This window comes from Acinonyx jubatus, chromosome C1 (assembly GCF_027475565.1).
Source record: "Acinonyx jubatus isolate Ajub_Pintada_27869175 chromosome C1, VMU_Ajub_asm_v1.0, whole genome shotgun sequence".
In the NCBI taxonomy this organism is placed as follows: domain Eukaryota; kingdom Metazoa; phylum Chordata; class Mammalia; order Carnivora; family Felidae; genus Acinonyx; species Acinonyx jubatus.
The window spans coordinates 109,241,352-109,264,949 of record NC_069381.1 but is presented as its reverse complement, the minus strand read 5'-3'; the positions used below and the strand labels follow the sequence as shown (position 1 = coordinate 109,264,949).

General features: G+C 45.5%; 1 protein-coding gene across 8 annotated transcripts in view; it reads right to left on the bottom strand.

The window, feature by feature from the left end:
* WDR33 (WD repeat domain 33) overlaps window positions 1–23,598 on the bottom strand; it is a 107,724-nt gene that overhangs the window by 903 nt on the left and 83,223 nt on the right. Inside the window, exons 8-21 of one of the 8 annotated variants that reach the window (XM_015062487.3) lie at window positions 21,194–21,320; window positions 18,971–19,125; window positions 18,804–18,882; window positions 18,248–18,358; window positions 17,383–17,477; window positions 17,096–17,182; window positions 16,488–16,627; window positions 15,741–15,893; window positions 13,765–14,835; window positions 11,047–11,155; window positions 7,547–7,985; window positions 3,218–3,381; window positions 3,013–3,105; window positions 1,927–2,142 (exon numbers count right to left, since the gene is read on the bottom strand). In XM_015062487.3, coding sequence (XP_014917973.1) covers window positions 1,927–2,142; window positions 3,013–3,105; window positions 3,218–3,381; window positions 7,547–7,985; window positions 11,047–11,155; window positions 13,765–14,835; window positions 15,741–15,893; window positions 16,488–16,627; window positions 17,096–17,182; window positions 17,383–17,477; window positions 18,248–18,358; window positions 18,804–18,882; window positions 18,971–19,125; window positions 21,194–21,320 — 3,039 coding nt within the window. Of the gene's footprint in view, window positions 1–1,926; window positions 2,143–3,012; window positions 3,106–3,217; window positions 3,382–7,546; window positions 7,986–9,663; window positions 9,773–11,046; window positions 11,156–13,764; window positions 14,836–15,740; window positions 15,894–16,487; window positions 16,628–17,095; window positions 17,183–17,382; window positions 17,478–18,247; window positions 18,359–18,803; window positions 18,883–18,970; window positions 19,126–21,193; window positions 21,321–23,598 lie in introns of those variants that run through there. The other 7 variants (XM_053214848.1, XM_027056069.2, XM_027056071.2 and 4 more) reach the window with 7 other exon arrangements.

The window sequence follows — 23,598 nt, the reverse complement described above, 5'->3', positions numbered from 1 at the left end:
GGAAACCCAAGGTAAACACGGAGCACCTCTGGGAGCCACAGACCACGCTGGGCCACGTCTCTAGCAAGTGTATCTTCACTCTCTTGTGCCACCAGGGGTTATTCTGTTCTGGGGAGACTTGAAAGGCAACTAAGAACTTTGGAAGCAACTAAAAAATACAAACTGTTGATGTTAATTACAATGTGTTATCATTATCCCACAGCTGTGGCATTTTTGTTTTCTTTTAAATAGTAAAAGTATTTCTTTAAAAATAAGCAATTAAAAAAAGGAAAAAGAAAACTCAGCTTTCAGAATTATTTCTCCCAGGGATAGGTTTTTTTTGTTTAAATTTTTTTCAATGTTTATTTTTGAGAGACAGAGCATGAGTGGGGGAGGGGCAGAGAGAGGGAGACACACAATCCCAAGCAGGCTCCAGGCTCTGAGCTGTCAGCACAGAGCCTGACACAAGGCTTGAACCACAAACCCTGAGATCATGACCTGAGCCAAAGTAAGACGCTTAACCAACTGAGCCACCCAGGCGCCCCCTCTCCCAGGGATAGTTTTATCTGTTCCAGACTTGGACACAAAAACCTTTTAGGTATATTAAAACTCTGACTTAAAAAATTTTTTTTCTCATGAGCTGAATTTGGTCATATATCCCATAATGTACTATCAGAAAACAACTGCCAACTTTATTTTGTCTTAATGTTTTTTTAATTTTTAATGTTTTTTTTGTTTTGTTTATGAGAGAGAGAGAGAGAGTACAAGCAGGAGAGAGGCAGAAAGAGAGGGAGACAGAAACCAAAGCAGACTCCAGGCTCTGATCTGTCAGCACAGAGCCCAATGTGGGGCTTAACCATGAACTGTGAGATCATGATCTGAGCTGAAGTCAGACGCTTAACCAACCAAGCCACCCAGGCAACTCTTTTTTGTCTCAAAATTTTGAATGGAATGTGAACAGGGAGGTTAGGAAAGCTAGCCAAAGGGGAAATGTTGGCTTCTTTTCCTATAAAGTGTAGCCCAGACCCACCTGAAGGTGACTGGGCAGAGAAGATATCATTAGGAAGTCATTTCCACACTAGCCCTGTGGCCTTGGCTCGGGACCCACAGGTGTCCTAAGTGCCCGTACTGACCAGCAAAAAAATGTGTGCTTAGGTAGGGAGACCTACCAGTGACATGAAGTAGCTTCTGAGGGTTTTGCTTTGAGAAGAACCACCAAAAACAAAAAGCACAACTTTGTAATGAAGAGACTGTAAATATGAGGCAGGTTAACTGGGCTTACTTTCTAGCAGCCTCCAAACTACCACATATGCAGTGGCCCAGCCTAATCTGAGACCACATGGTGGCTACTGTTCCTGGCTAAAAGTGCTACGTCCAAAATAAAGTTCCCAAGTTTCACGCTGTAGAAGTAATCTACTGCCCCTGAAAACACCCCTTCCGGACCATATTCCTCAAAGTCTTTGTGACTCTGAGCATCAGCAGTTCCTTCCAGACCCGGGAAACACAGAAGCTGGGAGAAGACCATTGTTCCTGCCACCAAGGAAAGCCTGGAGGGCCGGGAGCAGCCAGAAGCAGACAACACATGTGCCAATGAGAGCACGAGACACCCTGCTCTGGGGTACCCTAACGAACAGCAGGAGTGGAAGCCTGAAGGAACCAGGGAGGGGACTCTCGGAAGCAAGTGAAGGAGGCTAATGCAGAGGATGAGCCTGCAATCACAGAGTGAGGGCTCAGACTGTTGGTGTGAGCCCCAACAAGCTATATCTGTAGCACATTTGGGGACATGTGCCTTTACACAGCCCAAGAACTGGAGGGGAGAATGGAGGAAGGACCCTGGGTATCCTGCCCAGAACGGATAGAACAGGAACACGGGGATGGGGCTGGCCTGTGGCCCCGTAGCCTTCTTGACAGAGCTCCCACCACTGTTGATCACTGGCCTCCACTGACCTTTGCCTCCTCGATCCTCAGACGGACCCCCCGGGGCTTCCATTTCTCTGTGCTCCGAGGTCCCCGGCCCGTCGTGCCAGGGGCGCTTTCGGGGTGGCAGGGATGCCATGTCCATGCCCTGCAGAGAAGAGGAACGTTCTCTGCTAGCTGGGGAATGACCGTCGTGAGGGGGATGATCAGGGCGCGGAGCATCACGGAAATGTTCATGACCTGGCCCTGAAACGGGAGACACAAGGCTAAGCATCTGACAATCTTCTAGTGTGACCGAAAGCAGGTGGAAATCATACTATTTAGTACCAACTTGAGAACCAATGTTTGTTCATGCAAGAAAGGTATGCTGAACACCCACCTAGGCCACATCACGAGTACATAAAAAAAGGTCAAGATCAGAAATCAACGTACCTCTTAAAATAAGAGACAGGCAGCGTCCAGAAAAGTGGTTCTCAGACTTTTTAGTCTCAGGATGTCTTTACACTCTTAAAAATCACTGAGATTTAATTTATGAGACTTATATTTCATAAAATTTGCCATACTAGCAGTTAAAGCTGAGAAAACTTTAATGCATTTAACTATATTTTCTGAAAACAAAGCCACTTCGTGGAAAGAATGGTAATGTTTTCTATTTAGACAAACCCCTCTGACATTAGGCTCAGAAGAAGAAAGGTGGATTCTCCCAGCCGTTTCTGCACTCAATCTACTGCAATAAAATGCTGCTGCCTCAAGGATCTGAAGACAATCCATCTTCCCATGGAGATGTGAGTTAGAAAAGAGAGGACCTGGGGGCACCTGGTGGACTCAGTTGGTTAAGCGTCCGACTCTTGGTTTTGGCTCGGGTCATGATCTCATGGTTTGTGAGTCTGAGCCCCGCATCTGGCTCTGTACTGACAGTGAGGAGCCTGCTTGGGATCCTCTGTCTCCCTCTCTCTCTGCCCCTCCCCCCACTTGGTCTCTATCTCTCTCTCTCTCTCTCAAAATAAATAAACAGTAAAGAAAATGGACCTGGTGGGCCCCCAGAAGTCCCCAGACCGCACTCTATGAGCGGCTGGGCTCGGATCACCAGAAGCCACAGCAGCTCTCCTTCCTTACCTGGCTCTCTATTTCCATCCCAGGAGTCTGGTTTCCGTCCTCCTTCAAAGCGAGGGAACTCATCAGGAGTGGGGAGCAAACCCTTCCTTCCTCCTACACATGGGAACAACACAACACCACACTCACAGACCATTTCAGGTGTGTCCCTAGCGGCAAACTCTCCAGCCCATCCTTGCCAAGCCCAGCATCCTCAGCACACACTCACCTCGCGGGGTACCCCGACCTCGACCTCGGAGATCTCTTCCTCGGGCCGATTCATCAGAAGGATCAAAATTCTCCTCTGGACCAAAGTCTTCAGGACCAGGAAAGCCATCCCTACCTCGGGGCGGGGCACGGCCTTCATGTCTTGGGGGTGCTCCTCTTCTAAAGCTGTCAGGGAAAAGCAGCAAAATATCCGCCTGATGAAACCCCTCACAGCTCTTGAGTTCATGTTTCAAAGAAACATAATGGTGTAAGAAAGTATGATATTAACGTTAAATGGGAGGAAAAACAAAATAAAATTATGTATTTTTTTTTTAAGTACAGATTTTATAGTCCCAATATTAAAGGCAAAAACAGGAAGGAAAATGTAGGGTTATGTTCATTTTCTCCGAAAGCTTTTAGGAGTAACGAAAGCAGTGAATACGTTTTAAGTGCTAATAATCATGCTTTCACTTTCAGATTTCATTTCATCCTCAGCACCCCATTATTAATTCCATTCTACCCATGAGTACACTGAGGCACAGAGAGGTAACGTCATTTATTTATGACACACAGTAAGTGTTGGGATTTGAACTCAGCCAGTCTTGACTCCAGCCCATGCTCTTTTACCACTGCCTTCCCAGTATTTTTCATGATCATTTACAATCAGAAAAGGGAGGGTACAGATTTATGACTGCCAACTGTACCAGACTCATTTGGGAACATCTGCTCTCCCGTCTGCCCTAGCCCACCGCTTCTATGCAGGGCTGGCCATGAACTTCACCCACAGCTCCACTCCACAGCTGACTGCTGTACAGGCAGGCACTTGGCAACCCCCACACTGGCTAGCTGGCAGCCTAGAGCCCTGGCTGGCGGACAGGTTCAGTGTCCCTCAGGATTCTGGACCGGAGGCCAAGTTGGCCAAGAGTACTGCCAAAGCACAGCCATTACAAGAAGAGTGTCTGAGCCAGAGGAGGCCTGTGGGGAAGCAGAAAAGGGGCCTACAAGCAGAAATGGGGCATGAGCACGTGGAGAGAGGCCTTGGGGCTGGAGAATGGGTCAGGAGGAGTGAGGGCACAGGGCCAGTCTGCGCGAGTAGCCAGGCCTTTCACTTTTCTTGAGTCTCCATTCAGTTATCTTTTACTCCAACGTTTCACTTTGCAAAATTCCAAACCAAGAACACAGTTAAAAGAACAGAACAAACACCCAAGTGTCCTTCACCTAGACTGATCAGTTCTCTTCATTTTGTTTTTTTAGATTCATCAGTTCTTAGGACACTGCCATGTGTACTTTATCTTCTCTCTCCATCTACTTCCAAATCCACTTTCTAAGCCATTTCAAAATCAGTTGCCAACAACATGACCCTCATCCCTAACACCTCAGTATGTTTCTTCTAAGTACAAGGACTTTCTCCTACAGAACAATACCATTACCACTTGAATAACATGGAATATTCTTTAATACAGTCCAATTCAAATTTCTCCCATTGTCCTCAAAATGTCCTTTATAGTTGTTTTTAAACATAGATTTCAATCCTGATCACATACTGTTATTTAGTGGCCCTGTCTCTGGTCTACTTTATCTAGGACCTTCCTATATTTGATCTTTCATGATCCCAGCATTTTTTAAGATTACATCCAGATAAAATGAGGCGCCTGGGTGGCTCAACTGGTTGAGCATCCGACTCTTGATTTCACCTCAAGTCATGATCTCACTGTTCATGAGATCCAGCCCCATGTCAGGCTCTGCACTGAGCATGGAGCTTGCTTAGGATTCTCTCTCTGTCTCTCTCTCAAAAATTAATAAATATTTTTTAAAAAAGATTCTCTCTCTTTCCCTCTTGACTCACACACATGCACTCTCTAAATTAAATTTTAAAATTAAAAAAAAAATCCACCTAGGTATTTTACAGAATGTACCACAATTTAAATTTATCTATTTCCTCATGACTAGACTCAAGTTAAACCTTTTGGACAAAACTGCTTATACTGTCTCAGTGATGCCGGGTTGTCTGCCTGTTTATGAGGTAAAAGTGGTGTGCTGAACCAAATTTCACTGTTGCAAATGTACACTTTCTTTCCTTCACAATTAAGGAATCTGTGGAGTGATCTATACAGGGTTTTAGTGTAAAAAGAGCTTTCCCTTTTCCACTCCAGCTATCTTTTTTAAGAACTGTTTTGGTCCTGTGGACCTTGACGACTCATGCTCCTGCAAGCAAAGAGGGTGTGCCCGGGACACTGGCTGAAATAACAACTAAACGTAAAGATGGAATTGGCCAAAAGGAGATGAGTGGAGCAGGAAAAGTACAGCAGAGGGCGCTGTCTCCCTGGGACAGAGTCGGGGAGAATCCCCACGCCCCCAAACACCACAGGACTGGCCAGGCAACCATTACAAGGCTGCCCTAGTTACGACAAGAGAATCTAATGTGCCCTCATTAGAAAGTAGCTCCTATCAAGGACTTAACGTGTCCTCCGTAAAACTTGTACGTTGAAGCCCAAATCCCCAATGGGATGGTATTAGGAGACAGGCCTGTGAGGGGTAATTAAGATTAGGGGAGGTCATGGGCATGGGGGCTTTGTGATGGATCAGTGCCCCGGTAAGAAGGACACCATCAAGGGCTTGCTCACTGTCTCTCTACTGTGCAAGGACACAGGGAGAAGGTGGCTGGCTGCCTGCAAGCCAGGGAGGTAAGTCTCACCAAAAACCCACCCTGCTGGACCTGGACCTGTGACTTCAAGCCTCCAGAACTGTGAGAAAATAGACTCATGTTATTTAAACTTCCCCAGTCCTTGGTATCTTGTTATGAGCTGATGAGTACATCCCCGAATGAACTGACCCTTCTCAAATACCTCTCCCCATTTGACAGATTCACTAATTCAACAGTTACTGAGCACCCATGCTGTGTCACCATTACTGCTCTGGGTCCTGAGGCCACAGAGGTACAGAAACAAAGCCCCTGCCCTGGGGAAGTGGTCATGTTCCTGGGAGATACACATAATAAGAAATAAACACATTGCTTAATGTCAAGCAGTGCTAAGTGCTATGAAGAAACAGGAAGCAGGGTGAAAGAACTGGGGTGAGAGGAGGAGGGCTCTGACTGCAGTGAGCCACAAACGTCTGCAGGACTGTGCTCCAGGCAGAGAAAACAGCACACACAACAGGAGCAGGAGCACCTCTGGCGTATTTGAAGAGTGATGTTAAGAGCACTAGGCTGTGGGTCTGTCATTAACAGATGAAATACAATACAAACTGAGGCACAGTAAAATCTGAAACTGAACAAGGTGCAGAAGATTCAGGAAATTGGTGAAGGTTATGCTGATGCCAAAGCCACTGGAGATGCGGCTCCTGCAGACACACAGAGCCGTTTCGAAGATCCTTGAACACCACTGGTATACCTCGGATACCATTAAGACAGGCCCTCAAGAAAACTAGGAGCCCTTATGTCTTTTTAAAGAACTCCCCTCTGATGGCTGCTCCCCCACACCCCTTGGCCATCTTATCAACCATTCTTGTCTAACACATCCCGTGAGGAGGAGGGAATGCCAACCCTTGACTCTATCCTCTACTAGCAATGGTCCAAATGTGACAGGAAACACTGCGGCAGGGATGGACGGCAGGAGTGGCACACAGCACCGGCACCGCAGTCTGCCAGCCTGGCCTGAAGCCGCTGGGACACTTCCCCCTGTCCGACGCGTCCACCTGTCCTAAAGTCAAACTGCTGATTCTCAGCATGGCCCCTCATCTGGACACTGCTGACAAGAACACCGATCTCACAATTCAGTGGCACACAGAAATGCTCAATTATCATCACCCCTGATTATTCTCTGTCTCATCTGCGATTCACTAATTCTTGTTTTTGCTCCTTATTTCTTTATACCTTTTTTACCCCAGGCAAGCGGAGTGCTCAAGCCTGACCTTGCCCTAATTCAACAGCAGAATAATTTTTCAGCTTGATTCCATGGTGTTAAACTCTTTAGGCAATTACACAAAAACAATCTCATAATTCCTTTACTCTCCACCTGGATTATCTGTATCATACTGCATCATTCTAAGAGAAGCTGGTGCCTTCTAATCAGGCCCCAGAAACTTGATACTATCCTGATGCTCACATCTCTTTAAAAGAACCAAAAAGTAAGCAAAAACAAAAAGATTCCTAAATTGCAAAGGTAAAAAAGAAGCACAAAAAGGTTAAAAAGCATAATTACTTGCTTCAAGTCTAAACGCAAAACCTAAAGAGGGTAGAACTAGCAATCAGTCCAGTGCCCCCTGCCCAGTGAAAGAGGAAAGAGACTTCTGGGGAGAGAACAGGGCCACAGCTCCAGGGAAGAGCTAGCAGACAAAGCATCCGTCCCACCTTTCTTCTCTGCGCCCTCGAAAACGTGGGTCCTCAGGATCCCGGGGGAATCGTTCATCTCCAGGTCTGCGGCCTTCCCAAGCCCCCGGAGGGCCCCGAGCTGCGCCCCGGCCATCCCCCTCGCTGAATTCCCTGTGATCAGGCGGAAACGGAGGCCCGGGGCCCCCGCGCCTCCACTTCTCTTCTTGTGGTAAAGGTCCTCCTCGCCCCTCAAATTCACGTAATCGGTGGCCAAAGCGTTTGTCCGGGTGGAAGTCATCTGGTCTGCTGAAGTCGTCAGGGAAGTCGGGGTGAGGGCCACGCCTATCAGGGGGACCCCTGCAGTCCTGGCCGCCCCGGAAAGGCCCCCTCTCAGGCCCGTGCTCAGGGCCGCTGCTCTGCTCATGCCGCCTCTCTGACATGGGGCCCATGTGGTGGTTTGGAGGGCCGCGTGAGTCACCTAAAGGAAACAAAGCTGATTTTTACCTTGTCTTCCAGGAATCCTGCCAACACAGGTCTGATTTTCAGCATCTTAAACTCTCAGAAAGCATTCTGGCATTTAGAATGTTTTCCCTCCTTAGCTCTCAGCACACTCAGGAGACAAATCCCTCAGGCATCATCTAATGGAAGAATGCAGGTTTTGGGGTGCAGATTTCAACCTCATCACTCACTAGCTAAGCAACTCCACCTAGGGCAAATTATTAATCTCAAATGAGATTAGCAACTACTTGGCTGCTGTGAGGATTAATTCAAAAAACATGAGTCTCCCAGGCAAAAGGACGAGCACCCCTTCCTGTCCCCATTCCTTCAGTGACTTCCTTAGGCCTGCCTGCCCCCTACCCAGGGAGGAGACGACAGAGAACACCCATGCAGCAGGCCAGAAAGCCAAGCACAGGGAGGCCACCTCTGCACCTGAAAAGGCCCTCAAAGCCCAGGGTGCTGTACCTCCACTTCCTCCACCCCTGAGGTCGCCCTTTTATCCTCCACTTCATTTAATTGATTCGTTAACTCACACTTTGATTCTTTTTTTTTTTTTTTTGATAGGGAATACTTTATTCAAGCCCATCAGAGAAATGGACAGCTTGCGTCAGTAACAAAGCACACTTTGACTCTTAACAAAATCCTCTGAAAAGCACATGGAACCACAGGCCTCCCTAATAACTGCCTGGTGACCAAACAGCCTTGCTATGCTTCAGTTTGGGGGTTTATACAAACACATTTTCCTGCCCCTTCGCATGAATGATATATATCCCTCATCTGTAAGAATTATCACCATTCTTTGCAGACAGCGTTTGGAAACCCACTAGAGATTTTTTGAAAATACTTTAATGTATGTAATATATTCAACATCCTGAATAAAAATGGAAACAGGCCAATTAAACTTGTGATGGTTACCTTAGCTCACTTCTTAACCTTGGAGGGATTTGTTCTCCTGGCTACTGAACTACTGCAGCCATCGTAAATGGGTACCTATTTTCTGTCAGGGTACAATTCAAACCAAGCATTTTTAAAGGTAGGTAGCAAAGGGCCCCTCTTGTTCCAAAACAACTAGGTTTTTAGGATGGACTTCCTCTGAATGCCTCCTCCTGCCCCGCTCGCGCCTTTCCCCGCTTCTCCCTGGCAATAAAGATGAACACCCTCTCCTCGAGCCACAGCCAGACAGCTTTTTCCCCTCCCATGCCCTTCCTCATCCCTTTTGTTCCTTTCTCTTGGCCATTTCAATCCCGCCTCACCATTCAACATGAATAAAAAACTTGTAAATATCAGTATAAAAAAACACCACTAGAAGGGTTCTCTCTGCTCCTAAGCTCTTCCTGCCTCCCGCTCTTTACTTCAGTAAACCAGTCCTCTCCATGCTGAGGAAAGCACCTTCTAAGTTGCCTCTTTGTTCAGTCAGTTTGCAAATCCCAGGGCCCTTTCCTTCTATAAAGTGGCCCCCCCACTTCTCAGTGGGTTCCTACAGCTAATGGCTTCTTCTCTGACTTTAAGTTGCTTGAACTTGGTGTGATCTCAGACACAGCAGACTTTGACCTGAGGAAGCTGAACACATTCCATTTGGACTTACCTATGAATAATAATCCTCCCATTACCTCTATCTGTTTAAAAGTACCCTGGCTCCTCCAAGGAAAGAAACCCACCACTACAAATTAGAAGGGGTGTGGCCACCGGTGGTGGGGCGGCGGCGTTGGTTAATCCAGTAGGGGATGGCAGGGCCACTTTCTCGGCTCTCCCTTCTCCCTTTGGTCCCTGGGAGGAGAAAGAGAGGAGGAAGAGAGAGAGAGAGAGAGAGGTAAAGAGAAAAGGGGAAGAGCAAGGAGGAGAGGGAAATAGGTGGAGACAGACACAAGGTAGGGGAGAGGAAGAGAGGCAGGCTCTCAGTTCGTTGATAGCTGTACCTTGTGGGTAACAGACTCTTCTTTTCTCAGGGTCCCCAAATTCCAAAGATGGGTTCCTGCTTTCTCTGTTTCCCTGTCGGCCACCACTTCCATGCAATGAGACTACCATAAAGATTCTCCTAATCTCTTTACTGCTACCTTTCCTAGGACGTGCTGCTTCTCCCAAAGTCCTAGTGCTGCAAAATGCTGATGGTAATTTGATAAAGTGAGGGCAAGAAATGTAACATGTCCCACAGAGTGCTGTGGGCTCCGCTCATTAAAAATTACAGGGACTGAAGTTCATTGAAGTGCAGCCTCCACAGTGCTCCTAGGTTTCGGGCCTGTGTCCTCCCTGTGAGAAGCACACTGACTCCAACGCCTGCACCTCCGACCTGCCCTCCATCCACACCCCTCATAGTCCTGCCCTTGCCCTCTGCAGCCAGCAGCCTGCGGCCCCCTCGGTCCCGCTCCAGCCCTTCTCGTGTGACAGTACAACATGTGAACGAGACTAGGGGCTGCCTCTGTGCTCTCCTTCAACTCCTGCAATGAACTCAACTTCCAAACAGCCTTACATCTTGATACTGACAGTCCTCATCTCTGTGCTTTCCATAAGATCAAGAACCCGATGCATCAGTACATTGCTTTCTTCTTTTTCTTAGTGCATCATGCAGAACAATATAAGCAGCTAAAGCATTCAATATGTGGCACAACTCGGGGGCAGAAGAGGGTGATATGAAAAACACTACTAAAACCTCTGCATTCATGATCTCATCAAAACCTGTAAGTGGAAGCAGCTGAGCTCTCCAGGATGCTAACGACATGCATGTGCACTCAGTGAGCACAGGAGTCGCTCCCGCTCCCAAGAGAGGCACGCAGCCGACTGTCCGAGGCACAGGCCCTTCTCCCAGGGGTCGTCCCAGCAGTCTCACTGCCAGCTGCCACCTCCTCAGGGCGGCATTTCCAGCTAACCAAAGCAAGTCTAAGAAAACACCGTTAACAAAGCCTTTACCTGAAATGACTGTGCTCCTAGTTTTCCTATAGGTTCAAGTGCCCATTCTATCAGTTACTTACCAATAAACTATTTACTGTGAGATTTACCCAGAGGTAGTAGAATGCAATCCCTTATTCAGCCAAGCAGATATTTACCTTTGTTAGGGCCAGGTCCTTGTCCAGGGTTAAGAGGGGGGATGCGACCTTGTGCTCCCTGCTGCCCTAGGCCTGGTATCAGGGGTGGGGGGCCTGCGTTCTGTCCTTCCTGAAAAGATGTTTTTAAAGCGGGGGTGTGAAATCATAGGCTTGTGTTTCATGAATAGCAATTTCATCATAATGTGACAAGATTAAAACACTAGGTTGCCCCAAAGCCTCCAGCAGTAAATATACAGCTAGTGACATTATAGTAAAATGGTCCTTAGATTGGGAGAAGGAGACACTTCTCTTACCATAATAAAACGAAACACTTACATTTTAAACCTGATGACAGGTTTCATGTAAAGCTAGATCTTTACCTGTAATGCCAAGTACGAACCACAATGGAAAGTCAGAAATCATACATAACACTCTGCATAAAGGAGGAACTTCCAGCCAAAGTGAAGATCTGGAAATCTGCCGGGACAGGTAAACTCTGCTCTCACACTCAAGACTCCCTTCCAGCTACAGAGAATAATCAGTCCTCTCAAGAGGCTAGGGCTGGGTTTGAAGAGGCAGAAGAAAGGAGTTCGTCCACACCAGCTTTCTCCCACCACCTCCTTCCCTCCCCTCCCTCTTTCTTGACCTCCTCATTTCCCATCCTCAGCACCTACTTCTCATTCCCAGCTGAGTCACCTGGGACCCTACCAGACTCCTTAGGTTCCTGCAGACACAAACCTGCTGCTCTGATCCTCTGTCCCTGCGCTCGGGAACCCCAGAGTTCACTCCAGCGTGTCCCCAAGACTCTATATTTTTACCCAGCCACGCCTAAATTCTGAGTCTCCACACTATCCAATGACCTTGGATCAGGTCTCTTAACAAATTCCTTTATATAAAAAATGCATTTGGTGGCTGGACCTACTATGAAAACAGTAGTTGCACATTCCAAACCAGCTCCATGAAAGAACAGCCATGACAGGACATGCGGCATGCGGCTACAAGGCCACCATTAACTCAACACCAGTAATTTCCATCCTTTGTTTCCTCTCCCCCTGACCCAAGGACTGCTCTTATCAACATCTCTCAAGCTGTTACTTTAGCACCAGAAAGCAATTTCACTAAATTAAACCAACTGACACAATGGGTTTAAATAGTTGGCTTCATCAAAGTGAAGAAAGTCAAATTTCAGCATATAAAAAATATAAGCAAAGATGTTCATCAGGCAACTCTTGAGATTTGAAATGTCCTATAATGTATCAAACCTTCACACTCATTCCGTAGGTCAACCAATGAGTCTTTAGAACCATTACGCCTTTCATGTATAAAATCTGTCACTACTTGATACAATAAAAACTCTTACTGAACTGTCCCAGAAACTCAGGCCTAACCTCTTGAATCTGACATGTTTATAATTTCAGTCATAATGTGGTAGCTAAAGTTCATCACTGTTTTTGTCCTTCAAATGAAAGCAGTTAATTCATTACCATAAGGTTAGGTAACTGCTATTGTAAACACACACAAATGCTCTGTGTGTTAATAAAATCTGTAACACTTCCAGTTTTAGGGCAGTTAAGGACGATCAACCTAGATTTATTCCACTCATCCTAAATTCTAAAAGATGCCCAACAGATTCTGGAAAGAAACTCAACTACCATCGGGTTCTTTGCTGCTATGACACCTCTAAATCCTGGGAGATCTACAGAAGGGTAACGTGTAACCTTATTTAGCTAACTATTTTAATTCAGTAGACTCAATGGTCATCTTCATGTGACAGATTCTCAGGTGTCTGAAAAAGCAAAACGGGCCGTGTTCTGCACATGCAGCATCAGCAGCACATCCTCTCCAAGTGGATCGAGTGCCTCCCAGTGAAGACCCAGGGGGTCAACATTAGCTCACTCACTCACTCACTTTTGGTCCAAAACTGACTTCAGGGACACAAACCCAGTTGTTCACACCCAAACAATGCTTCCACACTATGAAACGGAGAAAAATATAAAAACCACAGAGCCACAGTCAAATCCATTCATGCTCATGCAGTCTTTTTCGAAGTCCCCCATGAACCCTGAGCCCTCCTCTCAAAGCACAAGCCCAGCCAAGGGGTAATAAAACTTGGCGAACAAAACAGAATCGTCAAAAAAAGGGCCCAGAAAATGTCTACAGAAATATTCCCTCCAGTAAATTGACATGTGAGCTAAAACCCTGAACAGAATTTTGTCCAAAGGGTCATCATTTGAGAATGCACAATTCTGGGCTCAGAGGTCTCTAAAAGCATTCACTGAAATGAAAATAGTGAGATCAGAGTCTGCTGTAAACTTGTGAGTTACATACTCCATCCTATCTTCAAGAGTAGAGCCGGCAGGCAAACCAGCCCGTGAAACACCAGGCTACAACATGAAAAGCCCAGAAAGGGGAGGCCTGACAGGCTCAAAGCCATCCATGCCTCTTCCTCAGGGTCACAGCTCTTTTAGTCCCGGGGACAATTAGGAACTGTACTAAACTAAGAGTTGATCTTTTCTGGAATAACTGCTATTGAAAAGATTCATATTACATTATGTATAATGGTCCATTTAATTATTCTCATTTGCTTCTTCAGCCATGATGCTACTCTCAAGCCACCATCACTACTTGAGAGCCCCTGATACGAGCTGTGATGGCTTCCCATAGCATCTGGAAGGGCCACTTCTGTGCAGGGCATATTTTCCCAATGTGTAATGCCTAGAAGTTAGAAATAAATAATACCTGATTGAAGGGGGCCCGAGGCCCATCACCTAGCAGAGCTGTTTTCTGCTGCTGGAATGGTATTGGCCCTTGAGACGGATGTGGCCCTCTTGCCGGGTTCTGCTGTCCCTGAGGTCCAGGGGGCCCTTGCATGCCACCCTGGGGTGGAGGCCCCAAAGAGCCCTGGGGCGGCCCCTGCTGACCTTGTGAGCCTGGAGGCCCCCGCAATTCCTGGGGAGGGCCTAGCATGGACCCTTGGGCTGGAGGCCCCTGCATGCCTCGCATCTCCTGAGGGCCGTGTCCCAGCAGTCCACTTGGAGGGTGAGGTCCTCTCAACTCTTGAGGCGGGTGGCCCATCATCATCCCTTGGGGAGCAGGACCCTGGTTCTCTCGGGGGCCTGGAGGACCCTGCATTCCTCTTGGATTCAATCCCATCAGAGGTCCCTGAGACACAGGACCTTGGATCCCTTGAGACCCTGGCCCACCTTGGATCCCATGAGGGTGAGGAGGTCCTTGCATTCCTCTGGGACCAGGTGGTCCCTGCATACCTTGAGTACCAGGAGGCCCCTGAGGGCCCAAGTGACCCTGGGGACCAGGTGGGCCTTGGGGGCCTATGTGACCTTGTGGGCCAGGTGGACCCTGAGGCCCCATATGACCTTGAGGACCAGAATTACCCTGTGGTCCAGGTGGTCCTTGAGGTCCCAAAGGGCCATGAGGTCCAGGATGCCTTTGCATTCCTTGGGGCCCATGCATGTCCTGAGGCCTCGGCAACCCCTGGGGTGGGCCCTGGGGCCCTTGTGGTCCCATGAATCCTTGTGGCCCCCCACCTCCCTGATGCAGTGGAGGACCTTGTGGTCCCATTTGTCCCTGGGGTCCAGGGGGTCTAAACTGTCCCTGCGGCCCCGGAGGCCCCATTTGAGCCATGTTCATTGGCATCTGCTGAGACGGATGGGGTTGTTGAAAACCTTGAGGAATCTGAGACATTGGACCTTGTCCTGGAAAGGGCTGGGGTCCGAGGAGAGGAGTGCCAGATGAAGGAGGCGGCTGAATTTGCTCAGCCTGTTTCTGTGCAAGTCTTTCAATTTTAAGTTGCTGGAAAGAAAAAAAGAAAAAACACACTGATAAATATGTCGCAGCCCTCAACGATGACAATATTGCTATCACTTACTTCACTGGGAGAGCCTCAATACAAACATAAGGCATCAACCTCCCAACACTCCACAGTAACTATAATCCATACAACATTCAGGTATTCTGGGAGCATGTAAGCACCTTCTTTTGAAATACTGGGAAACAACAGTCAGAATTATTCATATCCAATAATTTACTAGTTCTTTATCATTCTTGCTAACTTTCAAAGGTTAAAAAAAAAAAAAAGGAGCAAATCACCTGCTCTAGAGCTGACAGAAAAAGAAAAATTATTTTATCTGTGGGTAAATAAATGAATTCAAGTTAAAACTATGCTGGCTTTATCTTTTCTATTAAAAAGGTACGTTTAACTTAGTTCGACTCACTGCTTGACTGATCTGGTTTCAAAGTCTAAGAAACAGAATTCTTTCACAAACTAGCTTCCTAATATAGCAATAAGAAATGGTGGTGCTGGGTGGGGGGATGGGCAAAATAGGGGAAGAGGTTTAAGAGGTACAAACCTCCAGTTAATAAAATAATTAAGTCACAGGGACAAAACGTACAGCATTGAGAATATAGTCACTAATACTGTAATAATGTTGCATGGTGACAGATGATACACTTATCATGCTGTGCACAGCATAAGGTATAGAACTGTTGAATCACTATGTTGTACACCTGAAACTGTGACATTGTATGTAAACTATGCTTCAATTAAAAAATGAGAAAAACAGAAAGAAATGGTGGCGTTCGTCAGATCCATCTGAGAGTCCCTTCCCCTCTCCTTAACAGCATGTCAATAAATGTCTTTTAAGAAAGATCTACTTTCTTAGATCATCTTGAACCCTCTGCTAAAGAGCATCACACACCTCCAGAAGCTGTGGGTTAGTATACTGTAACGTGGCCATTTCTTGTTCAATTTCCGCTTGTGTTTTCTTCTTCTCTTCCAATTTAATGTCCTCTTTTCTGTCATTCAGTACCTCATTTGGGGCAGGAATTGGAACTTTATTTTGCATCCACGCCTTGGGAAAGAAGAGAATGTTAAAATATACCCTAAGTGTGTATATTATAATGACAGAAGGTGAAAACCATTCTGTAAGGTCATTGGCTCATTCCAACCTGCTGAAAAGAAGCCAGTTCACCTGGTACACTGCCTTTATTTATAATGCTCCTTCTTAGTGACACAAGAATGGAGTTAGGCAAGCACATTGCCAGGTAGAAATTACTAACTTAATAAAAACTATAAGATCTTATGTGTTATTAAGAATGAAAAGCCTGCCCACATCTTCAAAAGGGCACATGCACTTTGTGTTGCAGAGACAAATAAAGTAGAAGACAGACAGACAACGCAGAGGAGAGTCAACATACTCTCTGTTCCATGCTTCTCTCTTCTCTTTCCTCTGATGACTTGGACAGTAAGACATAGGTGAGAATCAAAGAGCTACAAGAGTCATGACGAACTCCACACGAATGCAGAGCAGCAGATGGGAACTCTGTCTAAGAATACTCCAAAGAAGTCTGTAGTGCAGAAATACCTTCCACGGATGAAAACATGCAAGAAAGCCTCAGCAGGCAGAACCTCCTGGTGGAGGAGGGGGCTGCTGATAGTTACTCACCTGCTGGAACTGAGCAGGAATAGGTTTTGCATATGGAACTTTCTTCTGAGGAACTTTTTTCTGATCCTTTTGCATCACCTCCTCCATTCCCCAGTCCAAACCTGGAATTGTCATCTCAATTTCATTTGACTCATCTTTCCCTGTAACCATAAAAAGAAGCAGTTAGCCAAGGAAATAAGAGAAGGTGGCTACTTCATCAGTGAACGCATTTTTAGAAGAGACTTTAAATAATATGTAATAGATAATTAGATGACTTTTATCAACATGTCTCAACATAAATCATTTGGGCATTTTCAAAATAATTCAGTATCATGAAGGTAAGAAACAGGTCTCCAGGGGCGCCTGGGTGGCTCAGTCAGTTAAGGGTCCAAACTCTTGATTTCAGCTCAGGTCATGATCTCACAGTTTGTGAGTTGGAGCTCCACACTGGGCTTTGGGCTGCCAGCTCAGAGCCAGCTTGGAATCCTCTCCCTCTCTCAGACCCTCCCCAGCCTGTGCATGCTCTCTCTGTCTCTCAAAACAAATAAATAAACTTAAAAAAAGAAGAAAATAGAAGAGGTCTCCAAAAATTTTATAAAAATAAAACATATAGGTACAATGTCTCTTACCCATCTGCTCCTGTTCCATAGCCAGTTTTAGTTGTTCTGGTATTCCCATTCCTGGAATTACTGCCAGGCTATTAGGTTCAAGGTCATCTACAAATAGAAATACATCTATTGTCAATAGAGATTTTATAAACATAGTAGTCCAATAAAATGAACACTTTATAAAAATGAATTATCACTCACTAAACTGTAAAACTGAAATTAGTTTTATATAATCTTATCCATACCTAATAACACTTTTATAAAAGAATATCAGATTTCAAAGAACAATAAATGTGCAAGGGTCTCACCATATTCTACTCCATCTTCAGACATTCCAGGCAATAGGTTGAGATTATATCGATCTCTCATTTTATCACCTGGTCGGTTTCGGGTCCAAAATTTGCTGTCAAAACAAAACCATTTGGAGGGGCGAGGGGAGGAGCACAGTTTTGGTGTATTTCTGGGCACTTACAAATACCAAGCAGGGTAAACGCAATAAAGTTTTACAACACCTTTCTTGTAAAAATTTAAAATGTTGAATGATTTTTTTTTTATAAGAAGGCAGAACAAAATTTGAATAACAAAGTCATACTCCATACTCTATCTCCTTATTATTATATACATATTTATAAATCACTATAAAAATGTTGAACTACAGGGGCGGCTGGGTGGCTCAGTCAGCTGAATATCTGACTTCGGCTCAGGTCACAGGTCATGGGTTCGAGCCCCATGTCAGGCTCTGTGCTAATAGCTCAGAGCCTGGAGCCTGCTTCAGATTCTGTGTCTCCCTCTCTCTCTGCCCCTCCCCCTCTCGTGCTCTATCTCTCTCTCTCAAAAATAAATGAAGATTAAAAAAAATTCATAAAGGGGTGTCTGGGTGGCTCAGTCTGACTTCAGCTCTCAAGTCATAATCTCACAGTTTGTGGGTTCGAGCCCTGCGTTGGGCTCTGTGCTGACAGCTCAGAGCCTGGAGCCTGCTTTGGATTCTCTGTCTCCTTCTCTGTCTATCCTTCCCCCTCTCATTCTCTCTCTCTCTCTCTCAAAATTAAATTTTAAAAAATATATAAAAAAGAGGTTGGACCACAAATTAATACATCAATAAAAATAAACATATATCTTCTTTGCAGCTCTATAAACACAGTAATTCCTTGTTATTTTTGATATAAAGCTTACCTAGTATGGTCATTTGAACCTGAGCAGAGAATATGTCCAAGAGGATGCCAAGCCAGACTCCAGATCATTCCTTCATGGGCCATCTCCATCCCACCCACTTCCTTCTCTACCCTGTAATAGCACCACAGAAAGAAGTCTTTTCAATAAAATCACGCACACACACACACACACAGACATTTTATTTTACTGTAACACAAAGCTACCAAAGCCTTTTACTTTGAATCTGGTCAGTTCCACATATTTCAGGGGTACTGATTTGTCATCAGTAATATAATCTTTGATTCAAAGAGCACTTCAGAGGGAAAAATGCTTCAAGAATGATTTCACCAATAAGAAACAAAGAAATCTGTTTTATTCTCCTTTAAAGGTTTCCACATCCAAAATGAAGGTGCTAAGTTTTCTATTCCAGGCTGGGTTTACAGAATTGAAAACTGCAGGAAGACTCTGATACAGGACATAGGAATACTCAGAAAAAACCACAAAATACCATGTTCTATACTTTTGGGAGCTCTCTTCATAAAATATACAACTGTTTTACATGGTAAGTATTACATACCCCACATGCCAGAATAACAAAGAGCCATCGGACCCGCCACTGGCAAATAGTCCTTCGTGAACAGGATGCCAGGCCACAGCTGTAAAACAAACGTGGGGGAAGGCAAAGTCGTCAGCATCTCAGCATACTAGTGGTGACAGAATGAGAAGCATGCCACAGCCACCGACCTGTGGCTTCTTTCTTGTGACCTCGGAAGACTTGAAGCTCTTCCTTCAGGTTTCGGATATCAAAAAGTTTGCAGAGGTGGTCACGTGATGCGGTGAGCAGCCAATTGCCATTGAGATTTAATTTCACTTCCATTACTGTGTTTTTATGGGCGTGACTAGAAACAAAGTACCAAGGAAATAATCTGTCAGAATTCAAAACAAGTATGAATCCATACAATGGCCATTTTGGTTAAAAAGGACATGGGTCAAGACGGCAAGAGGTCTGTAAAGCATGTAACAGCACAAGACCACAGTTAAAGTACACTTGAAAGAAATAGGTCAATGACAGAAATAACATCCATTATCTAAGCATAGTTTTCATTAACCAACTAAAATAGCAACAGAACTTCAACTGTACAGGGAAGCTGATCTGTGAAGCAGGGAAGCACCTGAACATGTAAATTAATATTCAATAAAGCTCATTAACTTTTCAAAGTTCAGTGAAGCTCCTCTCATTAAGACAAAGCATAAAAAAGGGGCACAGACTAGTTTGAGGGTTAATGTGAACTAAAAACACCGCAACAAGTCGAGGCCTGCAAGGAGCACCGCTCACGTTTCCCTCCAGCGGCTGCAGCCACTGCAGTCTGCAGCAAAGCAGCCTTGCTCCAACCCCTCACTCTGGATTTGCCTCCCTTCCCAGTCACAAGGACCAGGATCCAGCTGTTTCGTCAAAAACATGTTAGTAACATAGCCATTTAAATAGGAATGTCAACAGATAATTCAAAGACAAAACTTTATTATGAGGCTGCATCAGAAGTAAGCACCTCAGACAAAAAATGAGAATGGATTCAAAACTGGAGGGGAAACTTCCCTCTAAACAGATGTGGTGAGATGGAGAGGGCTGGGGCAGATGTGGCGAGATGGACAGATATGGTGAGATGGGACAGATGTGGTGAGATGGAGAGGGCTGGGGCAGATGTGGCGAGATGGACAGATGTGGCGAGATGGACAGATATGGTGAGATGGGACAGATGTGGCGAGATGGAGAGGGCTGGGGCAGATGTGGTGAGATGGACAGATACGGCAAGATGGAGAAGGCTGGGGCAGATGTGGCAAGGTGGGCAGATGTGGCAAGATGGAGAGGGCTGGGGCAGATGTGATGAGATGGACAGATGTGGTGAGATGGAGAGGGCTGGGGCAGATGTGGCGAGATGGACAGATGTGGCGAGATGGAGAGGGCTGGGGCAGATGTGGCGAGGTGGACAGATGTGACGAGATGGAGAGGGCTGCGGCAGATGTGGCGAGATGGACAGATGTGACGAGATGGAGAGGGCTGCGGCAGATGTGGTGAGATGCACAGATGTGGCGAGATGGAGAGGGCTGCGGCAGATGTGGTGAGATGGACAGATGTGGCAAGATGGAGAGGGCTGGGGCAGATGTGGTGAGATGGACAGATGTGGCAAGATGGAGAGGGCTGGGGCAGATGTGGTGAGATGGACAGATGTGGCAAGATGGAGAGGGCTGGGGCAGATGTGGCAAGATGGACAGATGTGGCGAGATGGAGAGGGCTGGGCAGATGTGGCGAGGTGGGCAGATGTGGTGAGATGGAGAGGGCTGGGACAGATGTGGCGAGACAGACAGATGTGGCGAGATGGAGAAGGCTGCAGCAGATGTGGTGAGATGGACACATGTGGCAAGATGGAGAGGGCTGGGGCAGATGTGGTGAGAAGGTAAGGGCTGGGGCAGATGTGGCGAGATGGACAGATATGGTGAGATGGGACAGATGTAGTGAGATGGAGAGGGCTGGGGCAGATGTGGCGAGATGGAGAGGGCTGGGGCAGATGTGGCGAGATGGACAGATGTGGCGAGATGGAGAGGGCTGGGGCAGATGTGGCGAGGTGGGCAGATGTGGCGAGATGGAGAGGCCTGGGGTATGTCTAGCAAGTGGCACAACATCAGCTCCATATGGTACCAAACGATACATCGTGAGACATGGCAACCTAGGGTAGCGAGAACCACTTCCTCCTCCCCACCCCCACCCCCAGGATCCCTAAATTACATTTAGATACATACAGCAGAACAGAAACCACACTTAATTAATAAGAAGACTCTAGGTACGAGTCCATCTGTTGTCTACCCTAGATTTTCAAGAATACATGGTGGGAAAGAAGGCTCAAAGTTAAGGAATACAGGCAGCCTTGTGCCCCTTTGTTTAGGGACCAAGGTAGGGTTCCTATCACTTACAGTGTTGCAAGACTCTGCCCCGTCTTGGGATCCCAGAACTTGATTGGTTGTTGACTATCTTTACTTCCTGAAACAACTAACCCTTTTGTTGGATGCCAGTCTACACATTTCACATCTGCACCATGCCCTGTGGGAAACAAATTAAGATAAAACCTAATCAGTGACACATTTAAAGCAGAACTCCACTGAATTTAAACCAGAGTAGACAAAACTATTATAAGTTTTGATCCTAGTACTGTCATATTAATCTTTTTGAAAAGACTCTTTGGTGTTTCGAGTTTTGGATACAGCAACCTCTTTCAAGGCCACGATGCACAGGAACTATTCCTCTTCTCTTACAACTAAGCTCATCTTCTTGCCTACCTGCTGGAGGGCCAGTCAAAGCATTTTGGAAGCTACATCACCCAAGCCCCATATTTAAAGCTTTTTATGTTTTTGCAGGACGATCATAATCATTGGGCACAATCCTTGCCGTTCACTCCAGGTTTTCCCACTTCACAATGATCCTTATAGATCAAAAGTCCTAAATTCAGATTCACACACCAGCATTTTCTAGATGTGTCAGTAGGAAAAGTATTCCACTTATTGAAATGAATTGATGAATTTGATTAAATCGAAATGAGAAAAACAATCCCTGCGTCATTCACACACATGCCAGCTACTCTGTTTAGTGCTTACTACAAGCATCACCTCTTGAAATCCTCACAAAATCCTGAGAAAGATATGATCATTACATCTTTTTTATAAGGGAAGTAAAGAAACAGAAGGACTGGAGGGGTTAACTAAGATGTCCTAGTTTCCAAAGGTAGTCAACGAGAACAGGAGCTGGAATGTGAACCTGGTCTACAGGATTCCAGAAATAGTTCTCTCAACCACAGTGCTAGAGCATGAGGTCACTTCACAAGTGGAACACATTAACTGATACTAAACCTCACTAAAGTCAAAATCACAATTTACAGAACTCAAAGAAACTAGTTATGGCTTTTAAAAAATCAGTGCTATCCAGAAAAAGCCTCAGGAGCAGTTTATACAGCACTACAAAGCAGGTGAAAAGGGAGGTACAGAGTATTTCAAACAGCTCCCTCTCTAATCAAGACCAAATCCAGCTTCTATGAAGTTTGAGGTGGGAAGGAGAAAGGATATGGAAGAATATCAAGGGAGGGAGGTAGGGAAGAAGGAAGAGATGGTTCCAGAGGCACTAGAAAGTAAATTTGCACCAATTAAGGTGAGTGATTTGGGGCACCCAGGTGGCTCAGTTGGTTGAGCGTCCCACTCTTGATTTTGGCTCAGGTCATGATCTTGCAGTTCGTGAGATGGGGCCCTCTGTTGGGCTAGCGCTGACGGTGCAGAGACCACTTAAGATCCTCTCTGCCCCTCCCCTGCTCGTGCTCTCTCTCTCAAAAGTAAATGAAGAAGGAGGAGAAGGAGAAGGAGGAGGAGAAAGGAGGAGGAGAAGAAGGAGAAGGAGGAGAAGAAGGAGAAGGAGAAGGAGAAGGAGAGGAAGAGGAGGAGGAGGAGGAGGAGGAGGAGGAGGAGGAGGAGGAGGAGGAAGAAGAAGGAGGAGGAGAAAAGAAGGATTTGCATCTCAAATAAGCAGGAACTTTAAAAACAAGACCCCATGCTGGCAAGCATGTAAGAAGATGCCAACTGCCTGGGCAACAGTTTAACAATGTGTACTGAAGCCTGAAAAATGTGTGTATCCTACAACCCAATGACCTCATGTCTCAGAATTTATCCTGAGGAAATAATGTATGTACAGAAAGATTTATTTACAAGAATGTTAACTGATAGTTTATTCTGAAATGCCCTCCAGAAACATATTGCAAAATATATTTCAGTAATGGCATATGGGCTCAATGGAATATGATGCACCTGTTATAAATGATAATATAGTAATTTAATGATGTAATTACAATGTTCATGATACAATCTCAAAAATACCAGTGTGTGCAGTATTCCTGATGCCACGAATGTAAAAGATAAATTAAGACCATGAGTGTATGCAAATCTATCTAGAGAAAAAATGCAAGAAGTCTAGACACCAAACTGTTACCAGAAATATTATTAAGATGAGTAGAGGTATTAAGGTGATTCTTATTCCTGTGTTTTGTTTTTATATTTTATTTTTGTAATGTTTTGTGCTGTATATATATAATGAACATATATAATTTTATATATGGGACCCGAAGGTGGAAAAGGGGAAATTTTATTGTTGTTTTGATTTTATTAAGAAAAAGAACTGAGGATGATAAAATTGAATAGAAATGCACTTCAGTCCCCCAGCCCCTTGTTTGGCTTAAGAAAGTTTAATGTCATTAACAACTAAGATATGGCCAGGAAATTAAAAAAACTTTATGGGCCACTATCAAGTATGGGCCAAAATCAAGTATTATGTATAGATACAT